Below are 21,840 nucleotides of genomic sequence, written 5' to 3'. Positions count from 1 at the left end.
ACATATTGTTTACACATCTCAATCACAAGAGGTCCCTTCCAACTCAAACATCTAGGAGCTTTTCACTATAGAAATTTTAAAAAAACAATAATTGTATAAACCATTTCCCCCCATGTAAAAAAGCTTTCCTATTGCTTTGTAGCATTTCAAAAACCATGATCAGTCAATGATAAAACAGAATACAAAAATAACATTTTTTTTCAGTCCTCAGAACCAAGAGGCAAGCTCTGGATCCTGTGACTTTGGGCCCATTCCCTTTCCTTCCGTGGAGTCTCTTGTTCAAGGTGTGAAGGCTCATGTTTTGATGTTCGCAGAAAGCCTAATAAGATTTAGGGCAAGCCCAGCTCTGAGTCCACCACAGAATCATAGAGCTGGAAGGGACCTCAAGGGATCATCTAGTCCAGTCCCCTGCACTCGTGGCAAGACTAAGTATTATCTAGACCACTCTTGACAGGTATTTGTCTAACGTGCTCTTAAAAATCTCCAGTGATGGAGATTCCACAACCTCTCTAGGCAATTTATTCCAGTGCTTAACCACCCTGACAGAAAGTTTTTCCTAATGTGCAACCTAAACCACCCTTGCTGCAATTTAAGCTTATTGCTTCTTGTCCTATCTTTAGAGGTTAAGAAAAACAATTTTTCTTCTTCCTCCTTGTAACAACCTTTTACACACTTGAAAACTTATGTTCCCTCTCAGTCTTATCTTTTCCAGATTAAACATATTTTTTTCAATCTTCCCTCATAGGTCATGTTTTCTAGACCTTTAATCATTTTTGTTGCTCTTCTCTAGATTCTCTCCAATTTGTCCACATCCTTCCTGAAATGCGGCGCCCAGAACCGGACACAATACTGCAGTTGAGGCCTAATTAGCACGGAGTAGAGCAGAAGATTTACTTTACCTCTGCCATTTCCACATTTTCTGTTTTTATTTTCCCCACCTCATTGAGTAATGGGCCTACCCTGTCCATGGTCTTCCTCTTGCTTCTAATGTATTTGTAGAATGTTTTCTTGCTACCCTTTAGATCTCTAGCTAGTTTGATCTCATTTTGTGACCATCTGAGGACTTAAGAAAAGCCATTACTAATAATGCTTGATTTATTTTTAAAGCTGCATTTGAGAGAGAATATTAAATTTTTTAATTTGAGGTTCCACAGAACATAGAGAAGGCTTGTTATCATCTCCATCTCCCTCCCAACACAACATTATTCCCAAGAGTACCTTTTCTGCTTGACTTTTTATTTGTTTTCCATACTTTGCATCTAGCCACTGTGCACTGAAATATGGACAATGTCAAACTAGGAGAATTTTATTGCAATAAGCTACACATTGGACAGCATGTACATTACATTGTATCTGCTGATACACATGCTGGGCTTGGGGACCTATTTAGCAATCTTCTATTATCCAGGGGCAGTCAGATTTCATTCTGCCTTTTTTATTTAATGAAACTAAACTGGCATGCAACTAAAGCTGGTTCAGAATTTTCGAAATTCCATCAAAACCTTTTTATTTTTTCTATTTTTGACAAGCTTACTGAGTAACTGAAATTGCTTGAGAATTTGAAATTTCAAGGAAAGGTATTTGCAAAAAGTTTCTACATCATTCATGAAAAATAATTCTACCAGCTCTATATGAAATACAGGCAGACTTATTATTTGATAGCGAACTGCTATCAAAGGTAAAATGGGAAGTATAATGCTTTGTCCAACTCCCTGGCTGTCAACCAGAATGTTCAATTTAGCAGAGAGTTTATATGAGCCATAATTTGCTCTGAAATAATCTCTAAGTGCTTTAGCTTGGCAATCAAATTTGGTGAAAAAGTCTGGGTGTCCCCATAGATATTCACTATGCCTCTCTAGCTCCACAGTATGTTCTCAGCTATCATCCATGACTGAGAATAAGCAAACTTAGCACTTTTGCCTAAAACTTTCTTGAACAGGGCCTTCCTTTCCCTTGTTGGGCCCTCAGGGTCTGTCAAGGCTCCTGTTTGTCTGCAATAAGTAATCTTTGTTAGTCTCCTTGAATGACACTCCACCATTTGTCCCCCACCCCAAACTTTGTTTCCCCACTTTCTTTTTGGGGCGGTGTTGTCTTGTGTCTTTACAATTTAGAATCACCAAAACAAAGTGCTCTGTAAGAAGAAATTGGAATTTGAAATCAACACTGTATCATATTTCTTGCTATTTTGAGGACTGGATGTGCCACTACTTAATGTGCTAACTTTCTCATTTTATTTCAGTGATCATTTCGTAAGCTGGATGGCTCCTTAAAGGGAGTTAGATCCAGCCCCTCTGTGATAAATCAGCTGCCTCACAGCTGATGCTGTGAGGCTATGGATGAGGTGAAAACTTGATCACCTGGTCCTCACAAAAAAGCCTAAAAGTAGCTCAGTTGAACCAGAAAGCTACACAGAGTGGGGAGGCTCTTGCAGGAGTCCCTGGGTCAGGGGAAAGAAATGGGTTTATGTATGACTCTCAGGCAGATAGCCTGCAGAAGCAGGCTGACTCGCCTTAACTCCCAGACAGAGGGCCTGTGAAGTGTGATCCTGCAGGGGGAGTAAATAAAATCTTCTGGAGGAACCTGAGTCAAGGGGAGGCAAAGATAGTTTGGTATACAGAACTTGCGTTATTTTGAAGAAATAAAAGAGAACCTCTGAAGAAAGGACTGGAATCCTGTAGCTGGAGAGTGTACTTTAGTGCACCAGCCACTACTGCACCAAATCCATCACAGGGCAGGAGAGGTGCTGGGCATCTGGCATCACAAGTGCCATCTCTGGGGAACGAAATGGGAAAACAAGAAAAGTTCTCTTTTTTCACCTGCAGAGGAGCATGGCAAGGCGATTCTGCTAGAATGTTTACTTGCAGAAAGGAGAATGTATTTTTGATTTAGGCAAGCGGACAGAGAATTAATGAGGGAATAAATCTGTCACCACCAAGAAATGAGTCTGCAGAGGCAAGTCCTGAAAGAACAAATGCAAGAGCAAAGGCCACAAGCACCATTATCTCAAAGAAGTCATTGCAGTGGTTCAGCATATATCATCTCACCTTCACGGAACAATGACATGTCATTATTAGTGTCCTGTTGGCTCCCACCAATGAATTTCCACAGCAATCCAACCTACTAAAGAGCAGGGAAAAAGAGAATGGGAATTCCCAGAACATGCATTTCTTGTCCTTAAAGTCTGTGCATTTTTTTGGTAATGTTTTGTTTGGTTGCACTGGCCACTGGTTGTGTCTGGCCTGCATATTAGACTTCTTAATCAATTTGATTTACAGGATTTGTGTTGAGTCCAACAGGCATAATTTAGTTTATTCTCAATACCGCATCATTTCACTATGCCATACAGTTAATATATAAAAGCATATCTGCAACAAAAGATTTTTTAAAACAAACAAGCTGCCACAAAGGAAACATTGTTTTATTTAATGGCAGCAGTTGCCAACATTTAAACCTTCTTATTTCAGCATCATCCAACCTCAATCCCTTGCACTAGCAAAATATGTGCCCACAGCAACTCTCATTTGGTTCACCAAGCTAATAACAGCAGCACTGACTAAAGTCACCGGTTCAGGTGACGTTGTTTTCTGTCCAGCTGTGCCTAATTTGCGGCAAGGCCTAAAGCCTCCATAATTTACTGAACACTCGGTCAGGCTTGCACAAACATTATACAGAATGCAACTGCCAGACATTCAGAGATTCTGTACTGTAACTGCATGTCATCAGTCCTTCTGTATGAGGATATGTGTACTGTTTCTTTCAGTGTAGCAGGAAGCCAGGCAGGACAGCCTGGAGGAAGAGTCTAGGAAGAAGCTCCATAGCAAAGAAGAGAGAATCTTTTGGGATTATACTGTTTTTCTTATTCTAATGTAGATGTTCTGTGATTCTTTGCCATTGTCACCTGCTCCTTTGCACTTAACCTTTCAAATCTACAGTGCATCACCATCCTACACCCACCAAGTTTGTAGTTGAATTGTCCTAGTTTGGGTAGCTGGTCGCACTGCCAAACCCAAGTGTTCAAAAATCATGAGATTGGCTTTAAAACATGAGATTAATAATAATAATAAAATAAAACATTTTGGATTCTTTTTATTTACCTTCTGTTTGAGGGCCTTTAGGGTGCACTCAGGTCATGTTTTCAAGCTTTTCTCTGCAACCATGAGGGCTAGAAACTTTCATAAAAAAAAAAATGCTGAGCTTCTCATAACTCCAGGAGCTGGGTCTTAAAGAAAAACACCAAATATTGTGAGACTCATGATAAAATCACGAGAGTTGACAACAGAGAGTTGGGATATAGCTTCTTAATTCAGGGAAGCAGTGGATACACAGGCTCACCGAGAATAAATGTGGGGACGAAGATTCCATTAATATAAATTTTGTTGGATAGTAGTGGCAGAGATGTGTCCGCTCCCGAAAAAACTGGAGTTTATAAAAATGTTTGCATCATACACTGTGTCTGGCCTGCCTGTGTACACATATAGAGATCAGCTAACCTGGATATGACTACACTGGAGCTGGAGGTGTAGTTCCAGCTTGGATAGATATAGCTCTGTTCAAGCTAGTATGCTAAAAATAGAAGTGTAGCTGCAGCGGGATGGGCTAAGTACGTAGGGTGATGAATGGGACCATACTTGCGGTGACTAGCTGTCCTGCCGCCAGAGCCGTAACTAGGTATTTTTGTACCCGAGGCAAGAATATAAAATTGCGCCCTCCCCCAGGGCCGGCTCTTCGGTGGCAATTCGGCGGTGGGTCCCTCAGTCCCTCTCCGAGGGAAGGGCCTGCCTCCAAATTGCCGCCGAAGAATGAATGAAGGGGCGGTGTTAGAGCCTGTGATTTTGGGGGGTCAACTCATGATTTTTGACTGCTTGGGCTGGTAATGTTGCTTCCAAGATGGTCTTTGGTTCCAGTCCAGTTCCAATCCAGAGAGGGGCTCACAGGTTAAGAGAGGCGGGAGGTGCTGGATATCAGCAGTGGCCACTAGGGATCAGCATGTATCCTGAGAATGCTGGGAGTTCAGGTTTGCAGGGCAGGATCAGGGGTGGCAGGTTTGTAGAAATTTTGGTGGTGCCCAGAACCCGCCCCCGCCCAAACTCCACCCCCGCACATGCCCAAGGCTCTAGGAGGGAGTTTGGGTGAGGGAGAAGGTCTGGGGTGCAGGCCCTAGGCTGGGGCAGGGGATTGGGATGCAGGCTCTGGGAGGGAGTTTCGGGCTGGGATGGGGTGCAGGTTCTGGGAGGGAGTCTGAGAATGGGAGGGGTGCAGAGGGATGGGGTGCACGGCTGTGGGTTGTGGGTATAGATGAGGGGTTTGGAGTGTGGGGGGGCTCAGGGTGAGAGTCGGGGTGAGGGCTCCATCTGGGGCTGTCAATGGGAGGTTTGGGGTGTGGGAGGGGCGTGGGGGGTGAGGGCTCTGTCTGGGACTGGGGATGAGGTGTTTGGGTTGCTGGAGGGGCTCAGGGCTCAGGCAGAGGGTCGGGTGTGGGGGGGATGAGGGCTCTGTCTGGGACTGGGGATGAGGTGTTTGGGGTGCTGGAGGGGCTCAGGGCTCAGGCAGAGTGTTGAGGATGCAGTGGGGGTGAAAGCTCTGACTGGGGGTGAGGGCTCTGGGGTGGGGCAGAGCTGGGGATGAGTTTGGGGTGCAGGCAGGCTGCTCTGGGACAGGGGACAGAAAGGACTCACCCCAGTCCTTTCCCTGCCGCAGCAGTGAGCTCTGGGGGAGGAGCCCCCCTTCCTGCCCCCCCCAGCAGCACACTCTCCCCCACCACAGTCATCACTGCATGTGCTCCCTAGGGCCCCTCTCAAGTCCAGGAATCTCCATCGTCTCCCCCGTGGTGGGTGCCGGGGGGTGCTGCGTGCACTTCCTCCCCTGCTGTTGCCCCTGACTGTAGCCTCACTGGGGGTGAGGGATGGGGCTGTCTCCTTGCCCAGCATGGGGCAGGAGCAGTGACTGCGGGCGGGGGGGGGGGCACCTGTGCTGCTGGAGGGTCCCACTGGAAAATGAAAGGGTCTGAGGGGGAAGGGCAGGCTCACAGTCAGTCTGCACTGGCTGTGAGTTGGGGGGCACTAGGACCCTGCGGCAGCAGTTGCTGCAGGGAGGCAACATGGAGCCATTCTGCTCTGGGTCCAGGAAGGGGCAGGGGGAAGCAAGTCAGGGCCGGGGGACACTCGGGGAAGATGCAGCAGGGGGGCGGCAGGTGGGGCCAGGGGAGATCACCCAGGTTATAAATATCTCTGTGCCAGCGGCTTTTTTTTTTTCCTCCACCACTTTCTGTGCCCCTCGACTTTTTGCACCTGAGGCAAGTGCCTCACTCGCCTCGCCCTTGTTACGGCACTGCCTGCCACCCTCACCACTTTAGCGTCTACTATTTTTAGTGCACTAGCTCAATCAGAGCTAGTGCAAGTATGTCTACCTCAGCTGGAAATTAGACTACCAGCTCCAGTATAGACATACGCTATGATCCATTAAGCTGGCAACACCATGATAGCCCTTTTTGTCAGATGTACCTCTGGGCTTGATGCAGAGGGAGAGAATGGATATTTGGGTTCCCTCTACACATCCTGCATAGTTTGGGAAGCCCAGTAATGACCTCTTGTGCATTTGCCACGTTGATCACAATGCCCTGCAACATACCTCCGTAACAACAGCAACCACTATGTACCAAACTGATGACCAGGTAAGCGGTAACTAGCTTCCACTGTGCAACCATAATCCACCAAATAATCTTCCTCTAAAGTAATAGGATGGGTCAGATGATTGGTCTAGAAATGTACTACCACGCTCAGGAGGAAGCGGAGAGACTTTGGATCTCCTCTGGAGAGAGTTGGTTCTTTTCTAGTCCTGGTACGGTGCCCCAATACTGTTGGTATAGATGTCTTATAAATGCTAACATTATAATGTTATTACTACAGCACAAATGGATAAGTTCATGGACTATTAAGTGCAAATATAGGATATTAAGGCACTTTTAGAATTAAGTGAATATTTAAAATTATAATGTACTTTTTACACCTTTGCAAAATAATTTGTACATCTTTACTCATGGTCACTACAATTTTAAGTGTCATTATAAAGGCTGAGAGCAGACAGGATTGGCTACTAACTTTGTATGTTACATACCAAGGAATCTCACAAAACCTGAAAGACTGAGCAACAAAATGACACATGAAATTCAATGTTGATAAGTGCAAAGTAATGCACATTGGAAACATAATCCTAAATATATATACAAAATGATGGGTTCTAAATTAGCTGTTACCACTCAAAAAGAGATATTGGAATAATTGTGGACAATTCTCTGAAAACATCTGCTTAATGTGCAGCAGCTGTCAAAAAAGCTAACAATGTTAGGAACCATTAGGAAAGGGATGGATAACAAGACAGAAAATATCATAATGCCACTACATAAATCCGTGGTACATCCCCACCTCAAATACTGCATGCATTTCTGGTTACCCTATCTCAAAAAATATATATAGACATTTAAAAAGGTACAGAGAAGGGCAACAAAAATGATTAGGGGTATGGAACAGCTTCCATATGAGGAGAGTTTAAAAAGACTGGGACTGTTCATCTTAGAAAAGAGACAACTAAGGGGGAATATGATACAGGTCTATAAAATCATGAATGGTGTGGAGAAAGTGAATAAGGAACTGTTATTTACCCCTCCACATAACATACGAAATTAATAGACAGCAGGTTTAAAACAAACATAAGGAAGTATTTCTTCACACAACACACAGTAAACCTGTGGAACTTGTTGCCAGGGGATGTTGTGAAGACTAACAGTAAAACTGAGTTAAAAAATGAATTAGATAAATTCCTGGAGGATAGGTCCATCAATGGCTATTAGCCAAAATGGTCAGGATGCAACATGCTCTGGGTATCCCTATACATCTAAGTGCCAGATGCTGGGACTGGACAACAGGGGATGGATCATTTGATAATTGTGCTGTTCTGTTTGTTCCCTCTGATGCCTTTGGCACTGACCTAAAGACAGTACATTGGGCTAAATGGACCATAGGTCTGAACCAGTATGGCCATTCTTCTGTTCTTACATAACAAACTTCTCTTTTTATAGCACTGAACATTCTCATTACTTTCCCAATAAAATCTGACTTAAATTTACCTGTGACTTCATAAATGAGGCAAATCTTTCTGTTACATCAATTTAATGCTAAACTAACTATTGATTTCAACAGAGTTATACTGCATAAAACCAGTGCTGCTGAGAATCAAGTTCATGATTTCATGTAAGGCCATGGAAGGGAGTTTCATTATTTTTATAAGAACAATTTTCCATGACTACATTCTTCCCTGTTCTGGGGAAAACAGAAACACCCAACAGAAGTGGAAAGCATAAATGAGAGAGGAGGAGACAGATGGAGCAAAACATATCAGGAGCAGAGACTGGAGAGACATAGTACAGGGCCCAATGACTTGGGTGTCTAAAGTTGGACACGTTCATCTGTAGTCAGCAATCTAAATATCCATTTCACGCATTAGGTGTTGAGTAGATGTCTAAATATGGTGCATATTTTTTAGTTCAAAAAATGGGATTTCAGGCAGTGCAGTCACCTCTCATAGCGCTATTAATCAAGAAAGCCCCCTCAGAAGAAACAGTCTTTGGGGGGAGGGACAGAGGTTTTTACTTCCTCACAGTAAACTCCCAAATACAGAAAGCATGTCCTCTCTCCCACAGACTGCATGAGTCCAATGTGATGGAAACAGGACTGGACCCAAGACTCCGATTCAGAAAAAACACTTAAGTACATGCTTAAGTCCATCCTTATTCAGGAAGCACCTGACTTCAGTGGTACTTAGCACATGTTTAAGTGTTTTGCTGAATTGGGGCCAAGGACAACATGCTGAAGAAAGTGGAAGAACAGGGAGCTTTATTTATATCAGCTCTGCTTTAGTTGAGCAGCCTGGTAATTTCTGCATACGGATTTATTTATTTCATTAATTGTAATATGTCAGAATGATTCAACTTTTCTACTTAGATAGTTTAGCCTGCTGTGTAGTTAGTACACACTGAACTTTCTGAGGCTAGTGGGCCCTAGAGGCCCACCTATAATGTCTTCTTGATGCAGCCCATCAGAAAGCTGTGCCGCAGTTTGTTTTGTTTAATACAAAGCAAGTAATACTCCTTGGAATTTTTCCATTGCAGAGTAATGGAAAATGGAACTTTCAAAAATGTATTTTTAGAACAAAGTTCTTGCTGTGCTTTCACTAAGTAGATCAGAATACTGGAGTGAAGAGTTCCATTTTTCAGAAAAAGCAGTTAACTTTCAATTATCAAAAGTGCTCTGTTGTAAGAATGGCTATAAAGCACTAAATATTTGCAATTAGTCATCTAGAAATATTTATTCTGGATCTGGATCTTCACCTCTGCAGAATCTCTGCTTACAGATGACCGACAAAGCTCCTTTTTTGTAAAAGGCTATTATTTATCCAACAGTCTTAAATGCTTCCAGAGGAGCAGTTTCAGTCTATTGTGAAAGTATACATTTAGAGAGTGTATTATATGTACTAAAAGTGGGTTGTAAAAGTCTTAATAAAAACAGAGAGACACAAGGTGGGTGAGGTAATATCTTTTATTGAACCAACTTCTGTTGGTGAAAGAGACAAGTTTGTGAGTTTACACAGAGCTGTTCTTCAGGTCTGGGAGAGGTGCCCAGAATTTCACAGCTAAATACAAGGTGGAACCTACTGCTAAGCATAAACAGTTAACATGTTGCAAGAGGAAGTGGGCAGTTAACACCTGTGCAGTCTATGACAAAGGAAGGTTAGTGGATTACAGATTGTTGTAATCAGCCATAAATCCAGTGTCTTCACTGAGATTTTTAGTGTCTTGCAGAGTGTGATAGGGTGTGTTTTTAACACTTGCCCTGAAGGGGTTAATGTAGACCAGAGGAGCCAATTAATTAGGCTGCAAACTGGGGGAACTAAGGTTGAGAGGAAAGCCTTAATTAAGGGAAGATCATCTGTGTAGGAACAGGAATGGGGTTCTACAAAGCCAGAGAGCTGATAGCAGAGACAGGCTGCAGGGAAGTAGTCTGTAGTCACTTCCTGGGAGAAAGGGGTGTGTGTTTGGAGCTATAGAAATTAGCCTTCAGTTACTCCCTGAGAGGAGAAAGATTGGGCTGGCAAACCTGGGGGTTTCAGGTGGGTATCAGAGCCAGAAAGAGTACGAAAGGCTCAGGCAAAAAGGAAGCAAGGTTCAGGATGGTGCAAACCTTGGCTGCTGACTAGAGGGTCCTGAGCTGGAATCTAGAGTAGAGGGTGGTCCCAGATGGTCTACCAGCCACTGTGGAAGTGGCATCATCGGGGCAGTGAATGCGAAGGCTGATTTAGACTGCTGGTAAGGAACTGAGTTTGATACCTCAGAAGGGGGAAACATGCATAGGGACCTGGCTGGAGGGCCAAGTCACGAAGAAGGAGCACCTTGAGTCGCAGAAAGAGCAAGAGAGTGGCAGCAGTGAGTAGCCAAAGGGGGCCTTGGACTGGGAAAGAACTAATTCCCAGAGTAGCCAGGAGGAGGTGCCACCTGTGGTGAGGGGATCTGGTGACACAGTCTTATGAATTTAAGTTTCCAAGCTCATCTTTTGAAGGTGTTGTGCAGGTTTCCTTTGCAGATGAGGACTGAGAGGTCAGATAGGATCGTTTTGTGAAAAGTGTTCACCCATGGGTTTTGTCTCTTTCACCAGCAGAATTTGGTCCAATAAAAAATATGACCTCATCCATTTTGTCTCTCTAACATCCTGGGACCAACACTGTAAACAATTTTTTAAAAATTTAAAAATTTAAAAAATAGTCACTTTGGATGTAAAGTAGCAATAACAGATTATCTGGGTAACTTTGTTTTTAAATATCACAAGCAGCAAAGATAGTCATACATAGCACTCTTCATCCAGAGATCTCAGTGTGTTTTACATAGAAAAGTAAACATCACTATTTCCATTTTACACAGGATAAACAGATGCACAGAGAGGTGAAGTGACTTGTCCAGGGTCACACAGGAAGTCACTGCATAGCTGGGAATAGCACCCAGGTTTCCCATTCAGTGCTCTAGCCATTAAAAACTACTAGCTCAATCAAATTAGGGCTATATGCTGCAGAAAATATCCACAGCCTTCTGAGCCAGCAGGAAGATCAGCAGACTGAAAAAGGGCTAACATACCATCATACACCCCACCAAGCTTTACACCAGAATTCTCTATTCTGGGCCCATTCCTCTTACCTTCCCTACAAATCCCACAGGCCCACCTCTGTTCTCTGTATTCTGAGGGGGAGGTGAGGACAGCCTCCGTTATCCTCCAGCCCTTCCCCTGTCATCCTTTTGGTGAGTAGTGGGAAGGACAGAAAATGAGGTTTCTCCAGACCAGTGGCTCCCTGTCATCATCTCCTTAGTTGACAAAAGACAGCTAAGGAAACATCATTGGACCACATAGCTCCTTTGAAAATATTTCCCAGTTTACGTAAGGAAAGCACCTGCCTTTGCATTTAAATGTCAGAGGATGCCTTCTGTCATTTACATGAGCCTGAGTGTTCCACGGAAAGATATGATCTGAAGCAGCCATCAAAAATGAAACTGTCGTCATTCTGCTGCTACTGTGGAGGGGCACTGACCCCAGGAACAGGGAGCCAGCTCTTTGCCTCCTAAACCTCCAAGTTTCCATGGACCCACAGAAATGGTCTGAGTCCGTGGTGAGTTGGGCTGCTTTGTGTTATCCTTGCACCACAAACTACAGCCCTAAAGCCATCTTAGCAGGCGGCAGGAGGATTCCCCCATCACTGTAGCAGCTCCTATGTCGAAAGTGTGGCTGAGGCAAAGGGAACATGGCTGAGGTGTTTACATCCTTGTGATCACTGACTATTGTAGTGGGGGCTGTTGACCAAACAGCATCAATTAGGGTAACCTTCAGGATACTCTAATTCAGTGGTTCTCAACCAGGAGTCCAGGGCCGCCTAGGGGGCCGCAAGCAGGTTTCGGGGGGGTCTGCCAAGCAGGACTGGCATTAGACTTGCTGGGGCCCAGGGCAGAACACTGAAGCCCCACTGCATGGAGCTGAAGGCCAAGGCCCAAAGCCCCGCCACCCGGGGCTGAAGCCGAAGTCTGAACAACTTAGATTTGCGGGGCCCCCTGTAGCATGGGACCTGGGCAATTGCCTTGCTCGCTACCTCCTAACTCTGGCCCTGGCTTTTATATGCAAAAAAACAGTTGTTGTGGCACTGGTGGGCCATGGAGTTTTTAACTGCTAAGCATAAACAGCTTAGCATGTTGGGAAGGGCCTCAGAAAGAAAAAAGGTTGAGAACCCCTGCTCTAATTTATGCTGGAGACTGACCTGGTACCACGATGGCCTAAGATTAAGCTTAGGGGTGAAATGCAAGAAAAACCTTTGTATACCAGTCCTTTCTTGCCGCACCTTCACTGAATGCTTTGTAGCCTCAGTGAAGTATCTTGCCTGGAACCTATCTTGGGGTATGTCTACACTACCAGATTAGTTCGATTTAACTTAATTCGAATTTGTGGAATCGACCTTACAAAGTTGAATTTGTGTGTCCACACTAAGGACACTAATTCGACTTTGTGAGTCCACACTAACGGGGCAAGCGTCGATATTGGAAGCGGTGCACTGTGGGAAGCTATCCCACAGTTCCCGCAGTCCCCGCTGCCCATTTGAATTCTGGGATTTCCCCACAATGCATGCTGGGGGAAAAAATGTGTCGAGGGTGGTCTTGGGTAACTGTCATCATTCAACGTGCTTTCGGACGTCTCAAGGGGAGATGGAGAAGCTTACTGACTCGCTCGGATCTCAGCGAAACCAATATCCCCATTGTTATTGCAGCTTGCTGTGTGCTCCACAATCTCTGTGAGAGCAAGGGGGAGACCTTTATGGCGGGATGGGAGGTTGAGGCAAATCGCCTGGCTGCTGATTATGCTCAGCCAGACAGCCGTGCAATTAGAAGAGCCCAGCGGGAAGCGCTGTGCATCCGGGAGGCTTTGAAAGCTAGGTTCCTCAGGGAGCAGGGTAACCTGTGACTGTTCAGTTTCTTTACAGAGAAGCTGAACCTGCCCCTACTTCAGTTACTGTTGACTTTCTTCTGCGGTTACATACCCCGTTCACCACGTTTCCCCCCTTCCAACACTCGTTTAAAAATAAAGTTAACGGAACATTGTTAATTAACAACGTTTTCTTTATTAATGAATTCGCGTTAAAGGGTTGAAACAGGGATGCAGACTGTGGTGGGTAGGGTGTGCAGTGATGTTAACACTGCTTCTACACTCGAGGAATGATAGGCTCCTGCTCCTAGAGCGGTCTGCAGTGCCGGACTGGTTGTTTCAACGGAGCCTGCCATCCCTCCTTTTCGGGACTCTGTGTGCGGGGGCTATGTGACCTTGTGGCGGGGGAGGACGGTTACAGATTCCCCTGCTGCGTGGCTCTGTGGTCCGGGACAAGGACCGCTGCATAAGTTCTGTAACCACCCTCCCATGCCACAAAGTCACGTACCCCCCACCCACACAGAACATGGAAAACACCTCCCAGACCGACCAGGGTGCCTACTGACTGCACTGTGTGTGTGACCTGCTGTTGATCCTGCCCCCGTGTCTGTACCCTGGTAAAGGTGACTGTCCTATGCAATTAACAACCCCTCCCCCCCCTTCACAGACAGTCTTCTGTAGAAAAACTTGACGGAAATAGTAATTAACAGCAAACTACTTTTAATAATCAACTACACAGTTAGGGGATGAAACTGGGATTGGGGCTTGGGTGAGCCAGGAAGGGAAGGACTTCTCAACATTTAGGGAATGAGAGCCTTCTTGTATTTGTGCACTCTGCAGGGGTGCAGTGACAGTTTTCACGGCCCCTGTCGCCCCTCCTTCTTGTTACTTTGGGTGAGGGGGGTTTGGGACTTTGTGGCGGGGGAGGGCGGTTGTAGATACAGTGCAGGGGGGCTCTGTCCTCCTGCCTGCGGTCCTGCAGAACATCCACAAGGCGCCGAGCGTGTCAAATTTTCCCTGGGCATTTCCTGTGTGGCTGATCAGAACATCCAAGCTCGGACTGCTGTCCAGAGCATCAACAGAGTGGTGCACTGTGGGATAGCTCCCGGAGCTACTAAGGTCGATTTTCGTCCACACATAGCCATGTCGAATTTAGCACTACTCCCCTCGTCGGGGAGGAGTACAGAATTTGAACTAAAGAGCCCTCTAGGTCGAACTAATTAGCTTCCTGGTGTGGACGGGTGCACGGTTAAGTCGAATTAACGCTGCTAAATTCGACATAAACTCCTAGTGTAGACCAGGCCTTGGACTGGATATGGGCTTTAAACCATTTTACAAAGTATCGGCACAATCCTTCTCCCATTGGAATCAGCAGTGAAACTCCTATTCACTCCAATGGCAGCAGGATGGGCCCTGCTAAGGTTTGCACACAAATAATTTGTAAATAAAAACAAATTGAAACTGCCACAATGGCCAAATTTCCCTGCACTGGGTTGAAAATTCAAACCAATCTCCTTACTGATATAGTTTTTCTCTCTATGCAAATGTGCAGTCCCATAAAACTTTTAGAGCTCAGATGTGCACCACTGAAACACTCACAGTAACTTAACTATGGCAGCACAAATATATTGTTTCAATTTTTTTAAATCTAATATACATGGTTTTTAAATCAATTAAAAATAAAAATTAAAGTTTACCTGAAGTTGCTGTTCTAGTTCTGGAAAAGCCAAAGGAAAGGTGTTTTCAGGAGGAGTATCATCTAAAATGTAAACAGGCATTTTGAAACGTAACACTTACTATAAAGGCATTTCACATGCTCAATTGACATAGTATGGCATGTATGTTGTCCCTTCTGTCCTGATCCTGCAAAGACTTATACACATACTTAACTTGATACATGTGCGTAGTCCTACTGAACTCAGTAGAACTACTTAGGGATGTAAAGTTAAATCTTTGGAGGATTGGAGCCTTACTTTATGTTACAATAATTTTGAAACAGAGTCACACTTATAGAATGTATTATAGCACAGTAAATCAATCAATCAATCAATACATCCAGACAATTTCTATCTCCTGCTTCCCAATTACAGTACAAATAATTCAGGTTTCTGCCATACACACCCATGCCTTCAATGAGCTTGTGACTTCAGTAAAGAGTAAGGCCTTGTTTACACTGGCAAGTTTCTCCGCAGTAAAGCAGCTTTCTGCGGTGTAACTCCCGAAGTGTACACACTGACAAGCAACCTAGTGCGCAGAAACTGCACAGTTGCAGTGCTGTAAAAAAAAATCACCCTGATGAGAGGTGTACAGCTTTCTGCGCCTGGGCTACAGCGCCATAGTGCCAGTGTAGACACCCTGGTTGATTACAGCACTGCAACTGGCCTCCAGGAAGTGTCCCACAATGCCTTTTCTTGCCTTTCTGGTCATCAGTTTGAACATTACTGCCCTGCTCTCAGGTGACCAATTGTGAGCCCCACCCCTTAAATTCCTTGGGAATTCTGAAAGTCCCCTTCCTGTTTGCTTGGTGACACGTGCAGTGGTCTCAGCACATCTTTCCAGGTGACTATGCCTGCTCCATGCACCATGCAATCCCCCACTTGGAGCAACGCCGAGCTGCTGGACCTCATCAGCATTTGGGGAAAGGAGGCTGTCCAGTCCCAGCTGCACTCCAGCTGAAGGAATTATGATGCCTATGGACAGATTTCACGATGCATGATAGAAAGGGGTCATGACCGGGACACACTGCAGTGCAGGGTCAAAGTGAAGGAGCTGCGGAACGCCTACCACAAGGCACAGGGGGCAAACTGCCACCCTGGTGCTGCGCCCACGAGCTGCCGGTTCTACAAAGAGCTGGACATGATAATTGGCGGTGACCCCACCTCCACTGCGAAGGCTGCTGTCGATACTTCAGTGGCTCATGTGCCAATTGAGAGTGGACTGAACTAGGAGGACGAAATCTTGGACGAGGATGTGGAGGGGCAGGGGGACCCAGAGGCAGAGGATGACTCAGAGATCAGTGATGCATTAAACCAGTAGCTCTTCTCTACCCTGGAAGAGGCTAGCCAGTCACAGCTGTCGGATCTTGGCGAAACACAAACAGGAGAGGAGGCCCCTGGTAAGTGGCTTTGATTCTGGGAATCACTGAAGCGAGTTGCTGGGGGCAGGAGGGTTGCAGAAAGCAGGCTTGTATCTGTATGATGCATGTACCACCACATGCCTACTCTGAGCGGTGGAACAGGGTGTTGACTGACTCCCTCACCTCACAGGAATCTGCCTCAGAGATCTCCAGGAAACTCTCATGGAGATACTGGGCAATCCACTACCACAGGTTCTTGGGCAGAGCTGCTTTGTTTCTTGCCTCATTAAGGGTAACTTTTCTGTGCTGCTCTGTTGTCACTGGGGGAGCAGGGGGACTCTTGCTGCATACAGGCGAGCTGCATAAGAGCCAGGATGGAAGCCGCAGTCTTGGAGAAGACCCTCCCTTGATTCCCTGCTCACCCTCTGCAGCAAGATATCTTCCATAATGAACACAGCCTGTGGAAAATGTGGGGACAGGAATGAATATAAGGTCCCGCCTACAGTGCTGGCTCTCCCTAAGAGCCAAGTTCCCAATGTACAGTATGGTCCTGGAACACTGATTTCCACTGCCCCTGTGGCTACTCACCATTTTGGGGGTCTTGTGGCTCATGTGTGTTTGCCTGGGGTCAGCCAGTTAGTGACAGGTATGTGACTAGTAGCTGTGTTTTAAATCAGAGGTCTGTGTGTTGCAAACAATACTGCTTTCTGTAAATTGCAGCATTTTAGCTTCACAGATACAATCTTGGGAGTGCAGCCTCCTTCTTTGTTATCGCCGGCTGAACAGCTGCTCAGAATTAGAAAGCGGCGACAAAGAACTAAAGAGGACTTTCTGTGTGATGTCACGGTGCACTCCGCGGCCAAAAAACAAGAATTGAAGGAGTGGCAGGACAGCAAGAAGAGGGACCAAAAGGAGAACGCAGCACGCCAGAATGAAGCCACGGAGCAGTTCTTAAATGTTATAGAGCGCCAAGCGGACGCTATCCAAGCGCTACTAACACTGCAAACCAAACAGCTCCGTGCCTGCCCTCCCTGTTGCAAAACTCTTTCCCATGCGCCCTTCAGACACCACTTATCAACCTCCTGGCTCCAGTCTGTACCCATTGCATTCCACTCCTGCCCCGCCACAGCCAAGCCCTCAGGACTCCCAGTACCCACTGCACTCAACATCCATCTCTCTGCAATTTAGCCCTGCTGAAGTACAGTACCCACTGCACTGTACTCCAAAGGACAAGGTTGCATATGATACCTGGATATACACAAATCTTTAACTGTCCCAGGATCCCACCTCCCCCTTGGACCTTCCCTTCTCCCATCCCTCACAGTACTGATGTGTTTTTTTGTTTGTCTCTGTTCTCCGGTTGTTGTTTTTTTAATAAAATAATTGTTTTGGTTTGAAAGCAATCTTTATTCCATTAATTGAAAGCAAACAGAGCCCTGCAAAGCAACAGGCAATTTTCTTAAACCTTCACGTGCATTGTCTGCACCAATCACAATCACCTCCTAGCATTACAAGCACTGCACTTCTGAGCATAGCAACAAATCATAACAACAAAGTATTTGGTCCTGCCGTGAGGGCAGCGGACTGGACTCGATGACCTCTTGAGGTCCCTTCCAGTCCTAGAGTCTATGAATCTATAAATATTAGTGTCTTTCAGCTTCAAATTGCTGCCTCAAGGCATCCATGATCCTTATGGCCCCATGCTGCGCCCCTCTAATAGCCCTGGTCTCTGGCTGTTCAAATTCAGCCTCCAGGCACTGAGCCTCAGTGGTCCAGCCTTGAGTGATGCTTTCACTCTTCCTGTCACAAATATTATGAAGTGTACAGCACGCGGCTATAAGCATAGGAATATTGTCATCAACCAGGTCCAGCCTCCCATATAGGCAGTGCCAGTGGGCCTTTAAATGGCCAAAAGCACACTCAACAGTCATTCTGCACTTGCTCAGCCTGTTGTTGAACCGCTCCTTCCTGCTGTCAAGGTTCCTTGTGTATGGCTTCATATGCCACGGCATTAAAGAGTAGGCAAGGTCTCCCAGGATCACAATGGGCATTTTGACTTCCCCTACGGTGATCTTCCAGTCCGGGAAGAAAGTCCCTGCTTGCAGCTTCCTAAACAGGCCAGTGTTCCAAAAGATGTGTGCATCATGCACCTTTCCGGACCAGCCTGCATTAATGTCTGTGAAACACCCACGGTGATCCACAAGCGCCTGGAGAACCATAGAGAAATACCCCTTCCGATTAATATACTCAGTAGATAGGTGGTCTGGTGCCAAAAGTGGAATATGTATGTCTTCAATCACAGTTAGGAAAGCCCATTTGTGCAAAGCCATCCACAATGTCACACATGTTGCCCAGAGTCACAGTCTTTCGCAGCACAATGCAATTAGTGGCCCTGCACACTTCCGTAAACACAAGTCTAACGGTCGACTTTCCTACACTGAACTGGTTAGTGACCGATCGGTAGAAGTCTGGAGTAGCCAGCTTCCACAGTGCAATTGCCACATGCTTCTCCAACAACAGGGCAGCTCTCATTCTCATGTCCTTGCGCCGCAGAGCTGGGGTGAGCTCATCACACAGTCCCACAAATGTGGCTTTCCTCATCCAAAAGTTCTGCAGCCACTGCTCATCATCCCAGACATGCATGATGATGTGATCCCACCATTCAGTGCTTGTTTCCAGAGCCCAAAAGGGGTGTTCCACCGTGGTCAGCACCTCCTTGAATGCCACAAGCAATCTCGTGTCATAGCTACTATGCGGGGCGAGATCAATCTTGAACTCCTCTTGCCTTTGTAGTTTAAGGAATAACTCCACTGCCACTTGTGATGTGTTAGTGAGAGCGAGCAGCATATTGGTCAACAGTGTGGGATCCATTCCTGCAGACCGAAGAAGCAGAGCGCGCAGTACACAAACTGTTGAAAGATGGCGTCTAATGCAGATGGAAGCACAGGGATTTCTGGGATGCGAAGCAATGCATCGTGGGGAATTGGGACAGGACCCAGGATGCCTTCCCACAACTCTTAGTGGCAGAAGAGGAAGAGACAGCTGCCCTGAGTGCACCACTCCAAATACCACTGCAAGTGTGAACACACTATTGCGCAGGCAGCTGACAGCGTGAACACACAACAGCGGTTTCCCTTCAGCACTCTCTGAGCAGCAATGTAACTGCCGGCACTGTAACTCTGCCAATATAGACTCTAAAGAGAGTTCATCACCTGCTAGAGGGTAGTCAGCACATCGCAGGGTTGGGCTCAATTATAAGTATGACTTCTAAACAGTTTTGAAAGTGACTTTTCTGCTATGGTTTAGTAGGGCTAAAATAACAATATGAGAAACAGTTTTCCCCCTGTAGTAAATGTAATGCCCATGGAACACACCACAGGTTCTTTGTGTAGTTACAGAGAAATGATACAGCACATACAGCAGCACAGGATCATAAAATATTAGGGTTGGAAGAGACCTCAGGAGGTCATCTAGTCCAATCCCCTGTTCAAAGCAGGACCAAAACCAACTAAATCATCCCAGCCAAGGCTTTGTCAAGCCTTAAAAACCTTAAAAACCTCTAAGAAAGGGGATTCCACCACCTCCCTAGGTAACCCATTCCAGTGCTTCGCCACCCTCCTAGTGAAATCATCTTCTTCTTCTTATTATTCACTCCCTGTGGAGCATAAGGCGCCAACCACTCTCCTCCATTCATTTTGTTCTTGAGCGAGACAGCAGATTTCATCCCACTTCATTCCCATACCTTTCATTTCCTCTTCAATGGTCCTTCGCCACGTCCCCAATGGTCTACCTCTCCTCCTTCTTCCTTGTGGTGTCCATCGTAGGGCAATACGAGGGTGTCTGTCAGCATCCATTCTCAATACATGCCCCAGCCACCTCCATCTTCGTTGTTTGGCTTCATCCACTATATTGTTGATGCCCGTTAATCGGCTCACTTCAACATTGGTGATACACTGCGGCCAATGTATGTTAAGAATTCGCCTAGGACACCTTCCTTCAAAGCCCCGAAGCCGACTTTCTATCTTCTTGTTGGTCCTCCATGTTTCCGTCGCATAGAGCAACACAGAGCGGACGTTCGACCTGTAGATCTCTACCTTGGTTTTCATTTGCAAGATGGTTGACCTCCAAATATTCTGAAGTCTATAGAATGCATTTGCTGCAAGACCGATTCTGGTAGATATCTCCTTCTGAATATTGCCATCAGCCGATATGTAACTACCAAGATATTTGAAGTCGTTCACCTCCTCCAATTCTACGTCACATAACACTGTCTTCGTCGAGCTGGCTGTTTTTACTTTCATTATTTTGCTCTTACCGGCATGGATATTAAGTCCTACGCACCTTGCTACTCTACCTACTCTATCAGTCTTCTCTTGGAGGTCCGTCTGAGAGCTTGAAATCAGGGCGATGTCATCCGCAAAGTCACAGTCTTCAATATGACCAGAGGGTCCCCATGCGATCCCTCTTGGCCTATCTTCAGTGGCTTTCCGCATCACCCAATCTATGACCACAAGTAATAGAATGGGCGAAATAACGCACCCTTGTCTAACTCCCGTTCTCACATGGAACCACTCGCTCTGCTGTCCTTCATGGCGAACACAACACTTATTGCCGGCATACATATCTTTGAAGATGTTAATTACTTTCGAAGGGAATCCATATATTTTTAAGATATTCCTAGTGAAATAGTGTTTCCTAATATCCAACCTAGACCTCCCCCACTGAAACCTGAGACCATTGCTTCTTGTTCTGTCATCTGCCACCACTGAGAACAGCCTAGCTCCATCCTCTTTGGAATCCCCCTTCAGGTAATTGAAGGCTGCTATCAAATCCCCCCTCACTCTTCTCTTCTGCAGACTACATAACCTCAGTTCCCTCAGCCTCTCCTCATAAGTCATGTGCCACAGCCCCCTAATCATTTTCATTGCCCTCCGCTGGACTCTCTCCAATTTGTCCACATCCATTCTGTAGTGGGGGGAACAAAACTGGACGCAATACTCCAGGTGTGGCCTCACCAGTGCTGAATAGAGGGGAATAATCACTTCCCTCGATCTGCTGGCAATGCTCCTACTAATACAGCCCCATATGCCATTGGCCTTCTTGGCAACAAGGACACACTGTTGACTCAGATCCAGCTTCTTGTCCACTGTAATCCCCAGGTCCTTTTCTGCAGAACTGCTGCTTAGCCATTGGTCCCCAGCCTGTAGCGGTGCATGGGATTCTTCCGTCCCAAGTACAGGACTCTGCACTTGTCCTTGTTGAATCTCATCCGATTTCTTTTTGCCCAATCCTCCAATTTGTCTAGGTCACTCTGGACCCTATCCCTACCCTACAGCATATCTACCATTCCCCGCAGTTTAGTGTCATCTGTGAACTTGCTGAGGGTGCAATTAATCCCATCTTCCAGATCATTAATAAAGATGTTGATCAAAACCGTCCCCAGGACCGACCCCGGGGCGCTTGATACCGGCTGCCAATTAGACATTGAGTCATTGATCACTAGCCATTGAGCCCGAAAATCTAGCCATCTTTCTATCCACCTTATAGTCCTTTCATCCAATCCATACTTTTTTAACTTGCTGGCAAGAATACTGTGGGAGAGTGTATCAAAAGCTTTGCTAAAGTCAAGATATATCACATCCACCGCTTTCCCCATATCCACAGAGCCAGTTATAGATTCATAGACTCTAGGACTGGAAGGGACCTCAAGAGGTCATCGAGTCCAGTCCCCTGCCCTCACGGCAGGACCAAATACTTTGTTGT

At 45.9% G+C, this 21,840-nt stretch overlaps 1 protein-coding gene across 11 annotated transcripts in view; it reads right to left on the bottom strand.

Moving 5' to 3' along the window:
* MAP3K7CL (MAP3K7 C-terminal like) overlaps positions 1-21,840 on the bottom strand; it is an 86,769-nt gene that overhangs the window by 18,822 nt on the left and 46,107 nt on the right. For 10 of the 11 annotated variants that reach the window (XM_045002287.1, XM_045002288.1, XM_045002282.1 and 7 more), the window contains one exon: positions 14,699-14,760. In XM_045002287.1, coding sequence (XP_044858222.1) covers positions 14,699-14,760 — 62 coding nt within the window. Of the gene's footprint in view, positions 1-4,094; positions 4,127-14,698; positions 14,761-21,840 lie in introns of those variants that run through there. The other variant, XM_045002294.1, reaches the window with a different exon arrangement.

Source organism: Mauremys mutica, chromosome 1 (genome assembly GCF_020497125.1).
Source record: "Mauremys mutica isolate MM-2020 ecotype Southern chromosome 1, ASM2049712v1, whole genome shotgun sequence".
Classification (NCBI taxonomy): Eukaryota; Metazoa; Chordata; order Testudines; family Geoemydidae; genus Mauremys; species Mauremys mutica.
The sequence above is the reverse complement of the archived record's forward strand: the minus strand, read 5'-3'. Positions and strand labels throughout refer to the sequence as shown.